The sequence below is a fragment of the Ursus maritimus genome, unplaced genomic scaffold (assembly GCF_017311325.1).
Source record: "Ursus maritimus isolate PB19 unplaced genomic scaffold, ASM1731132v1 scaffold_3, whole genome shotgun sequence".
NCBI classification, from domain to species: Eukaryota; Metazoa; Chordata; class Mammalia; order Carnivora; family Ursidae; genus Ursus; species Ursus maritimus.
This window is the reverse complement of record NW_024425563.1, coordinates 102845036-102862064: the sequence shown is the minus strand read 5'-3', so window position 1 is coordinate 102862064 and position 17029 is coordinate 102845036. Positions and strand designations below refer to the sequence as shown.

Sequence of the window (17029 nt, the reverse complement as noted above, 5' to 3'; positions counted from 1 at the left end):
GATTTATTCCTGGGCTGCAGAGGTGGTTCAATATTCACAAATCAATCAACATGATACACCTCATTAATAAAAGGATGAGAACCATCTGATCCTGTCAGTAGATGCAGAAGAAGCATTTGACAAAATATAGCATCCATTCTGGATAAAAACCCTCAACAAAGTAGGGATAGATGGAACATACCTCACCATCATAAAGGCCATATATGGAAGATCCACAGCTAATATCATTCTCAATGGGGAAAAACTGAGAGCCTTTCCCTTACTGTCAGGAGCAAGAGAGGGATTTCCACTGTCCCCATTACTATTTAACATAGAACTGGCAGTCTTAGCGTCAGCAATCAGAAAACAAAAAGAAAAGGCATCCAAATCGCAAGGAAGAAGTCAAACTTTCACTCTTTGCAGATGACATGTTCTATGTAGAAAATGTGAAAGACGGGGCACCTGGGTGGCTCAGTTGGTTAAACGTCTGCCTTCAGCTCGGGTCATGATCTTGGGGTCCTGGGATCAAGTCCCATGTCAGGCTCCCTGCTCAGCAGGGAGTCTGCTTCTCCCTCTCACTCTGTATGCACATTCGCTCTCACTATCTCTCTTTCAAATAAATAAAATCTTAAAAAAAAAAAAAGAAAGAAAGAAAATCCGAAAGACTCCACCAAAAAATTGCTAGAACTAATTCATCAATGTTGCAGAATATAAAATCAATACACAGAAATCTATTGCATTTCTATACACCAATATCAAAGCAGCAGAAAAAGAAATCAAGGAATCGATCCCATGTGTAACTGCTGCCCCCCAAAATAAGACACCTAGGAATAAATCTAACTAAAGTGATATAAGATTTCTATTCTGAACACTATAGATCACTTATGAAATAAACTGCAAAGGCCACAAAGAAATGGAAAGCTTTCCATGCTTGTGGATTGGAAGAACAAACATGGTCAAAATGTCTGTGCTACCCAAAGCAATCTACACGCTTAATGCAATCCCTATCAAAATACCACCAGCATTTTTCACAGAGCTAGAATAAACAATATCAAAATTTGTATGGAACCAGAAAAGTAATACCCAAAGTAATTCTGAAAAAGAAAAACAAAACTGGAGGTATCATGTATTTCAGATTTCAAGCTATTTTACAAAGCTGCAATCACGAAGACCGTGTGGTACTGGCACAAAATCAGATGCATAGATCAAGGGGACAGAATAGAGAGCCCAGAAATGAACCCACAGCTACATGGTCAATTAATCTTTTTGCCAAAGCAGGAAAGAAGATCCAATGGGAAAAAGACAGTCTGTTCAACAAATAGTGTTGGGAAAACTGGACAGCAACATTGAGAGAAATGAAACTGGACCACTTTCTTACACCATACACAAAAATAAATTAAAAATGGATGGAAGACCTAAATGTGAGACAGGAAATCATCAAAATCCTAGAGGAAAAGACAGGCAGAAACCTCTTTGAACTCAGCCGTAGCAGCTTCTTATTAGACACATTGCTGGAGGCAAGGGAAACAAAGCAAAAATGAACTATTGGGATTCATCAAGATAAAACCTTCTGCACAGCAAAGGAAACAATCAGCAAAATTAAAAGGCAGCTTACAGAATGGGAGAAGATATTTGCAAATGATATGCCTGATAAAGGGTTAGTATCCAAAATCTATAAAGAGCTTATCAAACTCAACACCCAAAAAACAAATATTCCAGTTAAGAAATGGGGAAAGGACAGGATGCCTGGGTGGCACAGTCGGTTAAGTGTCCAATTTCCAGTTTCAGTTCTGGTTGTAGTCCCAGGGTTGTGAGAGCAAGCCCTGCTTCAGGCTCTGTGGTCAGCATAGATTCTGCCTCGGATTCTCTCTCCCTCTCCTTCTGCCCCCTCCTACTCCTACTCTCTCACTGTAAATTAAAAAAAAAAAGAAAACAAATGGGAAGACATGAACATTTTTCCAAAGAAGACATACAAATGGCTTACAGACATACGAAAAGATGCTCAACATCACTCATCATCAGGGAAACACAAATCAAAACTATGAAGAGACACCCCCTCACGCCTGTCAGAATCACTAAAATTAACATCACAGGAAACAACAGATGTTGGTGAGGATGCGATTAAGGGGAACCCTGTTGCACTGTTGGTGGGAATGCAAACTGGTGTAGCCAATCTGGAGAACAGTTTGGAAGTTCCTCAAAAAGCTAAAAATAGAAGTACCCCTATGAGGAAGTAATTGCACTACTAGATATTTACCTAAAGGATACAAAAATACAGATTCAAAGGGGCATATGCACCCCAATGTTTATGGCAGCATTATCAACAACAGACAAATATGGAAGAGCCCAAATGTCCATCAACTGATGAATGGATAAAGATGTGACATATATATAACTATATATAAAATGGAATATTATTCAGCCATTAAAAAGAATGAAATCTTACCACTTGCAATGATGTGAATGGAGCTATAGCATATTATGCAAAGTGAAATAAGTCAGAGAAAGACAAATACCATATGATCTCATTGATATATGGAATTCAAGTAAGAAAACAAATAACATATGGGACAGGGTAAGGAAAAAAAGGAGAGTGAAACAAGTCATAAGTGACTCTTAACGATAAAGAATAAACTGAGGGTTGAGGGAGGAACGAGGGGAGGATGGGCTAGATGGGTGATGGATATTAAAGATAAGCATTGGTTGCTGTAAGTGATGAATCAGTGAATTCTATTCCAGAAACCAATATTGCACTGTATGTTCACTAAAATTGAAATTAAAAAAAAAAAAAAAAGAAGGGGACTATATAATCATAAAAGGGACAATCCAATAAGAAGACAGAATAAGTGTAAATATTTATACACCCAACATGGGAGCACCCGAATATGTAAAACAATTAATAAGAAACAGAAAGCAGGGCACCTGGGTGGCGCAGTCGTTAAGCGTCTGCCTTCGGCTCAGGGCGTGATCCCAGTGTTGTGGGATCGAGCCCCACATCAGGCTCCTCTGCTATGAGCCTGCTTCTTCCTCTCCCACTCCCCCTGCTTGTGTTCCCTCTCTTGCTGGCTCTCTCTATCTCTCTCAAATAAATAAATAAAATCTTTAAAAAAAAAAAAAAAAAGAAACAGAAAGCAGCTAATTAATAATACAATAGTAGGAGACTTTAACATCACACATACATCAATGGACAGATGATCTAAACAGAAAATCAACAAGGAAACAATGGTTTTGAATGACACACTGGACCACATGGATTTAACACATATATTCAGAACACTGCATTTTAAATCAGCAGAATACACATTCTTTTTGAATGCACGTGGAATATTCTTCAGAATAGTTCATGTTTTAGATCACACAACAGGCTTCAACAAACACAAAAAGACTGACGTCATGCCATGCCCCTTTTCTGACCACAACACTATGACATTAGAAGTGAACCTGAAGAAAAAAATCTCAAATGACCATAAATACATTGAGGTTTAACAACATGCTACTAAGCAATGCATGAGTGAACCAGGAAATCAAGGAAGTACATGGAACCAAATGAAAATTAAAACATAACAGTCCAAAACCTTTAGGATGCAGCAAAAGCTGTCCTAAGAGAGAAGTATATAGCAATATAGGTCTACCTCAAGGAAGAAAAATCTCAAAGAAACAACATAATCCAACTGAAGGGGCTAGAAAAACAAAAACAAATGAAGCCTAAAGCCAGCAGAATAAAGGAAATAATAAAGATTTGAGCAGAAATAAATGATACAGAAACTAAAAAAAAAAACAAAATAAACAGATCAATGAAACCAGGAGCTGGGTCTTTGAAAATATTAATAAAATTGATAAACCCCCAGCCAACCTTATCAAAAAGAAAAGAGAAAGGATCCAAATAAATAAAATCAGAAATGAGAGAGGAGAAATAACAAATAATACCACAGAAATACAAACTATTACAAAATCTACACACCAAACAAATTGAACAATCTGGGAGAAATGGATAAATTTCTAGAAACTTATAAACTACCAAAACTGAAACGGGAAGAAATAGAAAATATGAACAGACCCATAACCAGCAGAGAAACTGAATCACAGTAATCAAAAACCTCCTGACAAACAAAAGTCCAGGACCAGTGGTTTCATAGGAGAATCTTACCAAACCTAATCCAACAAGACGAAAAAATCGTTCACCACCAAGTCAGATTTATTCCTGGCTTGTAAGGGTGGTTGAATATTTGCAAACCAATCAGTATGATACGTCACATTAATAAAAGAAAGGATAAGAACCATATGATCTTCTCAACAGATGCAGAACAAGCATTTGACAAAGCACACCCATTCATGATAAAAACCCTCAGCAAAGTAGTTTTAAAGGGAACATACCTCAAAATAAAGGCCATCTATGGAAAACCCACAGCTAATATCATCCACAATGGGGAAAACTGAGGGGTTTTCCTTAATGGTCAGGAACGAGGCAAGGATGTCCACTCTCACCACTGTTATTTAACAGTACTAGAATCCCAGTCCTGTCCACAGCGATTGGACAACAAAAAGAAATAAAAGGCATCCAAATCGGCAAGGAAGAAATCAAACTTTCACTATTTCCAGATGATACGATACTCTATATAGAAAACCTAAGACTCCACCAAAAAATTGCTCGAACTAATACATGAATTCAGTAAAGTTGCAGGATACATAATCAATGTACAGAAATCTGTTGCATTTCTACACACCAATAAAGATGCAGCAGAAAGAGAAATTAAGAAATGAATCCCATTTACAGTTTACACCAAACATAATAAGATACCTACGAGAAACCTAACCAAAGAGGTGTAAGACCTGTACTCTGAAAACTATAAAACACTGATGAAAGTGAATATGACAAAAAGAAATGGAAAGACATTTCATGTTCATAGATTGGAAAAACAAATAGTCTTAAAATGTCTATACTACCCAAAGCAATCTATATATTTAATGCAATCCCTATCAAAACTTTTTTTTTTACTTTTTCCACCAAAATCCTTAGCATTATTAATCATAGTATTTGAAAATTTCTAGTTTGATAATGTCAACATTCCTGCCATATCTGATTTTGGGTCTGATGTTTACTTAGTCACTTCAAACTGTTTTAATTCTATTTTACTTTTTTGCCTTTTAGTATTCCTTGTAAATTTTCATTGCAAGATGGACATAATGTACTGGGTAAAAGAAACTGCTGTAACCAGTCCTTTAGTGATGTGGTGGTAAGGAATAGGGGAGTAGAAGCATTCTACAGTCCTATGATTAGGTCTCAGTTTTCGGTGTGCCCCTGGACTATGACCTTTCCTAGTGCTTCTCAGTGTTTTCATCCTGTAGGTTGGACAGCATCATTACAGGTGGCTGGAGTTGGGCACTTCCCTTCTCCCACGTGGAAGGCCCAGCCACAGCAGGGTGGACTTAGGTATTTCCCTTCCCCCAGGGAAGTCTGGCTTCAATAAAACTCCAGTAGGCTAGGCTCTGGTAAAACAGTTTCTCCTGAGGGTCAGTCTTGTGAAGAGAAACAGAATGCTCTGGCATATTGCAAAACTGTTCCTCTTTCCTCCCCCTTCCAGAAGCACAAAGGGATTTTTCTCCAATAACTACAGTGAGAACCTGAGAGAACGCCCGGAGTTAAACTTGAAAAAGTGAAGAAGGGTCCTTATAACTGGGTCCATCTAAAGGCATTTTACTCTCCTAACGGTTCACACTCAGCCTCTAGCAATTCATCAATTAAAGTTTAAATTTCTCACCCCCTCACTGGTTCCCAGGGATGCCCCTGAGCATGGATCTCTGCTCCAGCGAACTGTGATTTTCTCTGCCTCCCTGCCTGTCTCTCCTATTTTCGCTGCAGACATTTGCCCTATGACCTCACTTCACTAATGGATCTCAGAATTGCTACTCTCTCAGTCTGTTCAGCTTTTACTTCTTAGGATGCAGTGATAACTTCTAAACTCATCACATCCCATACCAGAAACCAGAGCTCTCTCTTCATTTTATGTTTTTTCGTTTTTATGGTATTGTCGTGCTTTCTGTAGTGTCAGTTCTTTCCTCAGCCCCTCATCATTTGGACTTTATTTCTGAAGTGATTCTCCCTTGTCCTTCAATTTCTTTTCTGTGTTCTTTCAGTTCTTATTCCACATCATCTCACTGTCCTGCCGTCTCTTTTCTGGGTCCCTCCTTTATTTCTGGTTGTGACACAATTGCTTAATTAAGTTCCAAAATTAATGTTGAAAATGCTGTAATTCTTCTCCACATTGTAATGGCATTTTCCTGGTGTTTTTTTCTTCTTCCACTGACAAAATTTGATATTCCTTTTTTTCTAATATTATGTATACAACTGAATTTTTTCTTATGTTTGAATTAGGTGAATTTCTTGAATAAACTCTTAATAGGAAGACTCGCTAAAAGAGGGAAAGTGTTAGGATAGCTTTCCCAGTTTTCTTAATCTCACGGCATCCTCTTCTTACTAAGTGACAGTTTATTTGTATATGGTGACTTGTGGTGACCAGATTTCCTTTGATTCCCATACCCTTATTTGTTTCACGAGGGTTCCTACCACTGACGTTTCCTTTCTGACTACACTATTAGCCAGTACCACCAGGGATGAAGTTTCTGCCTCATAAGATAATCCCCTTTAGAATAATGCTGTTTAAAAAATTTCTATAACCTCTGTTCCCTGTATGCAGCTCTCCATACCATTTTCTTCTGCCTCTCTTTCTTGCCCACTTCGTGTTCATCAGATATGCCCTCAAAAACTCCCCCTGACGGTGGTCTCATCCTTCTAAGAATAATTATTTACTGATTTGGGAGAGGGGGAATTGCAGAACACATTTTGCCACCCATGGGTCATTTGGCTTCCTCACCTGGACACCACTGTCGCTTTCTACCGTTGTTCTGGATTCTATTTGTTTTTCATACATTTTTATTTGGTGTATTCTCTATCTCACAATTTTGCTAAAAAAAAAAAAAAAAAAAGGTTGTGGGTGCTTCATTCATTCTTGTACTGTACAGTTTTAGGAGAAAAGATAGGAGGTATTGGTGTAAGTAGATTCCACAATGCTACCTGAATCCCAAAGCCCTAAATATTATGTTTAACCATTCACACCAAATACCTCCATGACGGCTCTATCATTGATTCCAAAGGATGACAACAAATGGGGATTTTTAATACTGATGCTTGGACGCCTCCACCAGAGATCCCCATGTAATCATTCTGGGACGAAGGTTGGTAATATGTTTTTTATTATAAAACCCTCTAAGTGTTTCTGATGCATAGCTAATTTAGAATCATGGACATAAAACCCCTACTTCAACAAGAAATGTTTTAAGTAAAAGACTTTTTAGGGGAAATCTGTGCTAATAATAACTATGTTATTTTTCCTTTAAAAATATCCTTCTTGGGGCACCTGGGTGGTTCAGTCAGGTTGAGCGTCTGCCTTCAGCTCAGGTCATGATCTCTGGGTCCTGGGATTGAGTCCTGCATTGGGTTCCGGTCCTGTACTGAGCTCCCTGCTCAGTGGGGAGTCTGCTTCTCCTTCTCCCTCTGCCCCTCCCCACCAGCTCATGCTCTTTCTCCCTCTCTCAAATAAATAAAATCTTAAAATAAATAAATAAATAAAAATAAAAATATCCTTCTTTGCTTTTTACTTCAAGTTAGCTAAAATTATCTTGGGGCTCCTGGGTGGCTCAGTCAGCTAAGCATCTGACTCTTGGTTTTGGCTCAGGTCATGATCTCAGAGATCGAGCCCTGTGTCAGGCTCTACGCTCAGCGGGGAGTTTGCTTGAGATTCTCTCTCTCTCCCTCTGCACTTTCCCCACTCGCAGGCTCTCTCTCTCTTTAAAATAAACAAATAAAGTATTTTTTAAAAATCCTTCTTTGCATTTTAACTCAAGTTAGCTAAAATTATCTAAATTTACATTTAAGGTAAATTTCTTTGGCTCCACGTCTTTCTGGGTTTAATAGATTGAAAAATTTAATTTTAATGTGATTATGTAAATGTTGTATTCCTAATAGGCAAATACAAATAAAGTATCACAGAAATAAATATAAAAATGAACACACAAAAAAAGATGAGGGCCATCACGTTTGGTTGTACACTGCAAAAGAAGGAATCACTTCTCAGTAATGCTAGCATGTATACTTATGTCTATGCTGTTCATTGAATGAACGATAAAAACTTTTAACACGGGCTATAAATTGATAAGTAAATTGTTATTAGCAGTAATCATACTGCAGTCTAATCTCTCGGAAGAAGGTCTTTTACTTCTTTTATACTCCCTAAACAGTTATTACAATGTTCTGGCTATATGGTAAAATAATAAGAAGGTAAAGATTTATTAAGGCAAGTTAATTTTGAAATTAAGTTTTTTGATGTAATGTGTATTACAGGTTGCTTATTTAATAATTATCACTAAATTCAAAATCAAAATTTTTATGTGTACAAATGAGTCAAATGAGTACAAGCAGTAGGTTAAGCAGTTTATGCATAATGGAGAAATCACATCTGCAGCTTGTCCCAAAGACCAAAGCAATGAAGGCAAACAAAAAAAATGGCCTAGGGCAAGTTTTCTCTTATTACGTGTTTTCATAGATACCCATGTATGAGGTCAAATAAATAATGCTATAAAAATATGATACACTACATATCAAACTTCAAGCAGAAAAGATTTCTTTAGGAATAAAACTCCAAAGCATCTCATCACTGAAGAAGTTCAAGATTTCATTTAAAGGGCATAAAACTTTACCATTTTCAAAGAAGAAAAATTTTAAATTCAAGTCTTATAATTATAATCCCAAAACAGAACATACCCATTACTTGTCTCCCACCTTCTCACCTGTCCAACCAGTGTAAGCAGAGCAATCATGCGGGTCGGCTGTCTTCAGCCCTTCCTCCATCTGCTGCAGAAGATCTTTGATTTTGGTCTGGATTCGCCTTGTGAAATTATGAATGATCTGAGAACCAAAAGAATACAGAAATTTAAATTGCATAAGAACAGGGCAATATTATAATAAATATTATAATAAATATGTTGTCAGAACATAAGAGGTAGAAATTATATTACCTGGCCCATTTCAATGCTTCATTAGTTAGAGGGTGTCTACCTTGATTTTATAAGGTAAGTTTTTAAATGAGACAATGCCCCATGTGGACTATAAGGCATTGGTAGGATTACAAAAAATAAGTTGTAGAAACCAAAGGAAAAAAATTTTAAAAAGAAGATGGCTTGACTACACAAACATGTTAACTTCTATAAGTTAAAGAATGTAAGAAAGACGGCTTCAAAATTAATGACAAGGGGGAAACATCTGCAATATAAAACATTGTAAGTAAAAAAAGACCATAACAATACAGAAATAGACCTAAAGTTATCCACGTACCTTATAAAAAGAAAAATATGAAATGACAAACATATGCAAAAATGTTCAATCACTTAGCAATTAATGAAATGCAAATAAATATAAGTACCATAGTTTGCCTTATCAGATTAACAAATAATAAAAAAATTTAAAAATATTAAGTCCCAAGGCTGCTAAGAGCTAAGGAAACAAGTATTCTAATTCACCGGTAGCCTTTCTCAAGAGAAATTTAGCAGTATTCTATAATAACTAGTTGATAGTGTTCAGAATTTTATGTCTTTGATAATTTTTTAAAAATCTAGCTGCCAGAGAAACTGCTGAGGTATATTAAAATCCATGACTATGATCATGGAATTTTCCATTTAATCCTTTAATTATTACTTTTGTTTTCATGTATTTTGTAGTTATGTTATTAGACACAAATTTATGACTGTGCGTCTTACTGAAGGACTGACTTGTTATAAAAATGTCCCTCTATGAGACTCTGGAGAAAATGTTTTGTTTTTTTTTTAAAGATTTTATTTATTTATTTGACTGAGATAGAGACAGCCAGCGAGAGAGGGAGCACAAGCAGGGGGAGTGGGAGAGGAAGAAGCAGGCTCATAGCGGAGGAGCCCGATGTGGGGCTCGATCCCATAACGCCGGGATCACGCCCTGAGCCGAAGGCAGACGCTCAACCGCTGTGCCACCCAGGCGCCCCTGGAGAAAATGTTTTTATGTTATTGCACAGTTAGGGCTTTCAGGGCAAATCTTCCTGAAATTTCGGATTCTGGACTAAAAGCAAACCTTAGGAATTAAGTTACAATTGTATACATTGTAAGAAGTCCAGAGAGGTTTAGTTAACCCCAGAGGTACGGGTTTATATTTCATGGGGATGAGGCCCTTAAACAGGGAGACATTTCTGAGTTGTAAAACTGAGGAGAAACGGTTTTATCTTTTGCATGGAGAAATCTATTTACGTCCCAAAGACTTAGAGTACGATATTTCCAATGAAACTCTCCCAGAAGGAGAAAGGAAGACAGTTGCCTCTTTTCCATTTGTAAAAACCAGAGAAAAGTTAATTTTCTTCATTATTTGCCTACCATACATAGACTCTGCGTATGGAGGACATTTGACCTAGTTTTCACTGTGTTGCCCCACAGGGAAGACCTGAGACACACGGAACCACTCACTGGTTATAGTCTGTCTGATAAATAATAAATCTCTGATCCAGAAACCTCTTGTGTACATTCAGGAAAAAATTAACAGATAAATATTAAAGACCGAAACCAGGGTGATGTCAGCATCACTGCAGCATCGGCCTCAGGATCCCTTGTTTTTGTCCTCCCTTTAACAATAAAAATTAGGCATCCATCCACAAACAGAAGTGCTTTTGGGTGAGTTGTGGAACCCAGCACCTTACACCAAGGGACCCGTGGGCAGTCTAGCCCACCAGTCTATCAGGTAATAAGCAGAGATTTCGGTACTGGCTGTGGAACCTACAGGAGACTGTGAACTAGTTGTCGCCAACCCCCCCCAAGCTGTGATCTGACAGTGCATGCAGAACCCCGGGGTTAAGCAATCATTTTCCGATCAGAAAACCTTTGGACAAGCCCAGATTTGCAGAGGAAAAGTTCCAACAGTCCTTTAGAGGGGAAAAAAATGAGTTTGTATGCATTAAATTGGGTAAGAGCTTGTCTTTATCAGCATCACCCCTTCCCAAGGGTGGAACAGCATAGGTCTAAATAGATGGCCCGTGTTTTCTCCCATAGGGAAAAGGGAGAGCCCTTGAGTGAGTGCCCAGGTCTCCTATCTGTGCAGGACTCTGCTGCAGAGACTCATTCTCCTCCCACGGTATCCAGAGCGTTGCTGAGAGAACTCTACGACTGGGGAGAAGAGGAAAATCAGGACAGTAGCACAGAAGATTCCCAGAGCAGAGGGCACGAAAGGGATACCACTCCTGCACAGGTGCTCTGGACTCCTTCAGGTTAATGAAAAATCAAGGAAACACAACATACTCAAAGATCACAATAATCTGCCACTAACCAAACCCAAAGACATGAAAACGTACGATTCATCCAATAAAGAATTCAAAATACCAGTTTTAAGGAAACTCGAACTACAAGAAAATACAGAAAGAAAATTTAATGAAATCAGAAAAAGAACAAATGACCAAAATGAGAAATTTAACAGAGAGACAGAAATCATAGAAAAGAATTGAAGATAAATTCTAGAGATGAAGAATTTAATGAAATAGAAAACACAACAAAGAGACTCAAAAGCAGAGTAGACCAAATAAAAGATAAACTCAGTGAGAGGATAGGAACTCTGAAACAACTCAGTCTGAAGACAAAAAAGAAAAAAGAAATAAAAAGAGTGAAAAAAGCCTATGAGATCTATAGGACACCTTCAAAACAAAACAACGATATCTGAATCCATCCCACAAAGAGAAGGGGGCAGAAAACTTGTTCCAAGAAATGATAGCAGAGAACTTCCCACACCTGGGAAAAGATCTGGACATAATAAATAGATCACCCCGTTATTTTAATCTGAAATGTCCTTGTCTAAGACACATGATAATAAAACTATCAAAATCAAACTGCAGGTGTGCTGACAACACCGACTCCATCTCTGGCCCTCTGTCTTGTTCTTCACGTTCACTTGATGACCTCTCTTGAGGCTCCGTGTTCTGGGCCCCTTGACCGTTAATGTACTAACCCTAGAAATGCCCATCAATGCCAGGATGGGGGGAGGCTTACTCTGGCCTCCCCTGAAGCTGCTGGGGATAATGCAGCCTCACGCCTTCCTGATGTCCAGGTGGGGCCATAAGATGTGATTAAAGATTAACTACCAATTAGATACATGCAAGCCCTCTGATCTCACTACAGGGCCCTTTTGTGTGTTCCCTCCCTCTGTAACATCTATGCACTAACGTCTCTGGACTTCGCAGAGAATAACCGCAAAGTGACTGGATCATCCTCCACCCCAACCCCCATCAGTAAGTTCCCCTGAACGAAACTCTGTAAACTGTATGAACTTCCTTGCCTTGTTTCCCAGCCTCAAAGTCCCCTCTCCATTTAGGGGATGATGTAGGAAAGATGTTAGGGTTCAAAGCCAACAGCCAAGAAGGAATTCTTGAGACATCTTAGGTGTGAAAAGGTGGTTTTATTAAAGCACGGGGACAGGACCCATGGGCAGAAAGAGCTGCAATTAGGTCGTGAGGGGTGGTGATTATATATCAACAAGTTGGGAGGGAGTTTAGGGATAACAAGATTTTCAGGACCTTGAAGGGACATAGCTATTGTTGGGAAAAGGTCATTTATTACCGTTTAATAAAACTTAGTCATGAAACCCTTCAGATGTATATTGGTGGGCCATATGCTTGGGGGATGCTTGCCAACACACATCTTGTGGGGTTTAGAGATAAAGGAAAATTTCTGAAGAAATTTTTATATGTTAAAGCAGACTTACAGGATGGGGGGCAGGGGGTTGGGCTAAGTAAGCCTTTTGCCCTTAGCAAGGTGTGTAAAAAAAGTGTAACTGTGTCCTAAAGTAAAATGACTGGTTGTTCCAGGATAAGAAAGAGGTAAACCCTGAATGGATGGGAAGGTTGTGGAAAAGGAGTCCTGGGAAAGGAATTCTCTGTATGAGCAAGCAGGCTAAGACTGGAATTATTAGTTTTTAAAGAATGAGTCTAAATTATCAAAAGTACACATGCAAAATTAGAATTTGTTTCCCCTGTTAAAAGGACAAACTTTTCTATTGGTCTATAGAGAGACTGCAAAAGGTTTGTCTTTAAAGTAATCTGCCTAGAAAGCAAAGATTTTGTGTCTTATCAAAGTAATTTTTTGTGCTTAATGTCGTCTGTATCACGATTCTGATTACTTGGGAGAACTGAGTCTTCAATATTAAAAGAGTTAAGTTTTGTTCTCAACTATGTAACCTTTTGGATTTGCCTTTACAATCTTCTGTTGCCACTTTGGTTATGTGAATCACTAAGTATTATTTCATAATTTGCGATCCTATTTAGTCAAATGCTCAAACTTTTCGACATTTTTGACAACTTCCCAAAATCAAATTCTAAATGGGGTGTTTGACATTAAAACAACCTTGATTTCTCTGAGGGTCCCTGGAAAATCTCAAAGGATTTGTCTCTTACCTTGTAAAAAAGAGATGTAAAACGAAATATGTTTATTTGGTATGTTAAATTACACGGGAAGCATTGACAAGTAAGTGATGATAAACCTTAGGGTATGTAGGGGCTAAGAGGAGGCAGCCCCAAGATGGGCCACTTTGCCATGAACATTATTTTGAGTTAAAAGTAATCAAAACCCAGGTGTGGCTGGGTGGCTCACATTACCATCCCTGGGCCCTGGGGATGGAATCCTGCGTTGGGCTTCCTGCTTGGCAGGAAATCTGCTTCTCCTCCCTCTGCCCCTCTCCCCCTCCCCCCACTCCTGCTCTAAAATAACTTTTCTAAAAAAAAAAAAAAAAGTAATCAAAACCCAGCAGATGCAGGAAAGCTCTCTGCCTCCCTGACAACTGCCTAAATTTACATTGGAAGGACAGCCTGTAACAGTGATGAGGGAACAGAAGGCTGGCTGAAGACAAAGCATAAATTGACACCCTGCAACCTCCCCGCCCCCAACGCCAACTCTTGGGTGGGATACATGTGACATTCTTCCAGGAAGCCCCCAACTATCTTCATGTTAATGCCTTACTAGAGTGGTCAACAACCTTAACCTGACAATAGCAAGGCCTCCGGTATCCCGTGAGTCTTCTTTAACATATGAAAGTATTTTCTCAACCTCCCTTTTTCCTTACCTTCCCCCAACCCCATAGTATATAATCAGCCACCCCTCACAACCTGGGGCAGCAGCTCTTTCTGCCCATGAGTCCTGTCCCCGTGCTTTAATAAACCACCAACTTTGCACCAAAGATGCCTCAAGAATTCTTTCTTGGTCATGGGCTCCAGACTCCACCCCACTGAGCCTCACCTATATCCCACCACCGCATCAACAGGAAGAGAGCTAGTAAAAGAGACTCCCCTTTACCTAAGGAACTCATCTGCATAATATGGCAATCTTGTTTTTCCAAACATTCCTTTCCACCTCCTTGCTAAAGGCCTTTCTCCTGATTTGTGTCCTCAGACCCCGCCGCCCACACCTCTCCTTAGCTCATATATGCTTCTCATGTTGCCTCATTGTCTTTGGAATCTCCTGTCTGTATGGATTCCCTGTAAATACACCTATTAAATTTGATTTTCTATTAATCTCCTTATGTCAATTTGATTCTAAGTCCAGCTAGAAGGACCACAGGGCAAAGGAAGAGCCCCCTCCCCAACAGGTGTGTGTGTGGATATAGATTTCAATATGTCCAATTATCTTACATTGTTTCACACCACAGAATAAGTGCATTTCCTTATCAAATGAACTCTCATCACATCTTTAACCACGGCCATTTTTTAAGTCTTTTGTCATTTATAGTCATTGTGATGAGTGAACAGAAGGCAAGCCGAGGACAGGCAGAAGCTGACACCCCTCCCCTCCATGGGATGTATGTGACTTTCCTCAGGCACTCCGGGCTGCCCTAAAGCTAAGGAAGGGAAAAACAAATTTAGGAAGATCACAATCCTGCAGGACCTGAGTCTCCCTCAGTCTTAGCAATTTACAAGAACAAAGCATTTCTATCAGCAACCTAGCTTCCAGGAAGAGACGTAGATACAATTAAATATCCTTATAAACCTGCAGCCCATTGACAGATACTTGAGGTGGACAGAGTGTAATGTTCCTCCAGGAAGTTCCCAAATACCTTCATGTTAATGCCTCCCTAGAGGGAAAAACCACCTTAACCTGACAATGGCAAGGCCTCGGGTATCCTTGAGCCTTCTTTAACATATGAAAATGCCTTTGAAACCTCCTTTTCAGATCTCACCTAACTTTAAGATCATAAAACTGAACTAGGTAAGAATTTCCAGAACTAATGAAAAAACTGGATTCGACCAGAACAAGAATAACATGGAAATGAATGAACTGATGAGGATTATAATTTTTTCTTATGACTTTTTTTTTGAAACATTGCTGGCTCCTTAATATTTTTTTCTCCGGATTTAAGAAAACCTCTTTTCTTTACTCTTAAGCTACTTGTGACTTAAAGTAAAAAATACAAAATATATGGGGAATCAGGAAGGAGAAGTGGGACTTGGAACACTCAGATCAGTGAAAAAACAATAACCTAAGTGGTAAACGTCTGCTTTTACCAAACACGAACAGTTAAGCTTATATTCACGTCTTCCTTTATTTCCGCTTTTCCCCTATGAAGTGAACGTTTGTTCAAACACCCCGTTTGCAAGTCCTGGGCACTCAGACAAGACCAATCCAAACGACACTACTGTTTATGAACAATGCCGTAAGTCCCAAGGGCAGGGGACCAGGGGCCAGGCCTGACGAGACACTAGTTTCCTAGGGAAACTAGGAACAGATGTCGGGGGTCCGTTTGCAGCCCCAGAGGCTGGAGCGCACGCCAAGGCCGACAGAAAAGGAATCCGCATGGAAACCGCCACTACAGCCCTGACAGTCACTTCCACGCGCCAATAAATAGAGCGCTTCATCAATGTATTTCAAAGGCACTAAAAGCCAGGAGGCGCCTATCAAAAGGCAAGTTGGTACCAAAACAGAAACCCACAACGCTCCCCCTGGAAGCCATTCCTCCCCACTCCGCCGCTCTCCCGGGTTGGGCCTCGGGCCGGCGGGCGCGGAGAGGTGACGTCAGCGCGCCGTGGGGGCGGGGCGGGTGGACGCTACCATCGCCGGCACCCCCCTCACCTGGCGCGGCCCACGGCCGGGCCAGCGCCCGCTGCCGACTCACCTTTCCGTCGTTGTGAAAAGGGAGGCCAAGCTCGTCGGTGGTGGGCGGGGGGCGAGCACAGCCCGTCTCCTCGGCCGCTCCGGCGGCCAGCACCGCGGAGGCAGCGGCCTCGTAGTCCGGGAAGGGATTGGTGAACGCCCGCTCCTCCATCTCGGCTTCCCCGCTCAGATGGAACTTCAGTCTCTTCGACATGGTCTCGCCCATCTCAGCCGCGCGCTCCTTCCCTCCCCCTGGGGCCGCGCGGCACGGCGAGCGGGTGGGGACAAACCTCCTGCCGAGGGCTTCGAGTAGAGCTCCGCTCTGGGAGTCGGGGTCCCGCGCGGCGGGGGACAAGGGGGACGGGCTTCCTTTACGAAGGCCGCCGGCTGCGAGAACGAGCGGGGCTCGGGAGCTGGCAGGAGCCTCTCCGGGGGGCCTGGCTCGCTGCGGGGGGCTGGCACATCTGGCGGCAGCTGGTGGGCTGCACGTGGGGCCTCCGCCCCGCCCGGACGCCGACGGGGCCGCGGATGCCCGGCAGGGAGCGAGCCGGCTCCGCGGGGTGCGCGCAGGCCGGAGCCTCGGCCGCGCCCGGCCGCTCAGAGTCCGCTTCCGCGGGTCCGCATCGCCCCTACGCCGCCGCCGCCGCCCGCTCTCAGGCTGCGGCCCCGCGGGGACAGGGACCCGCGGCTGGCACAGCCCGTCCGCGGCGACGCGCACGGCGGGGCCCGGAGTCCCCGGGCTCTGGAATCGCCCCCGGACCGCCGCGTCCCGCTCCTCTTCTGCGTCCGAGACCCTCTCAAGGTTTTGCAGAGGAAGCCGAAGGACCGCGCGTGGCACTTCCCGCAGGAACAGCCTGTG

The 17029-nt window shown here is 41.2% G+C and overlaps 1 protein-coding gene across 2 annotated transcripts in view; it reads right to left on the bottom strand.

Moving 5' to 3' along the window:
• Positions 1-16522, bottom strand: part of LANCL2 (LanC like 2) — a 51275-nt gene extending 34753 nt beyond the window's left edge. The window contains exons 1-2 of one of the 2 annotated variants that reach the window (XM_040644522.1): positions 16193-16522; positions 8824-8941 (exon numbers count right to left, since the gene is read on the bottom strand). In XM_040644522.1, the coding sequence (XP_040500456.1) occupies positions 8824-8941; positions 16193-16396 (322 nt within the window). In that variant the 5' untranslated portion in view covers positions 16397-16522. The remainder of the gene's footprint in view (positions 1-8823; positions 8942-16192) is intronic. The other variant, XM_040644521.1, reaches the window with a different exon arrangement.
• Positions 16523-17029: the final 507 nt, after the last annotated feature.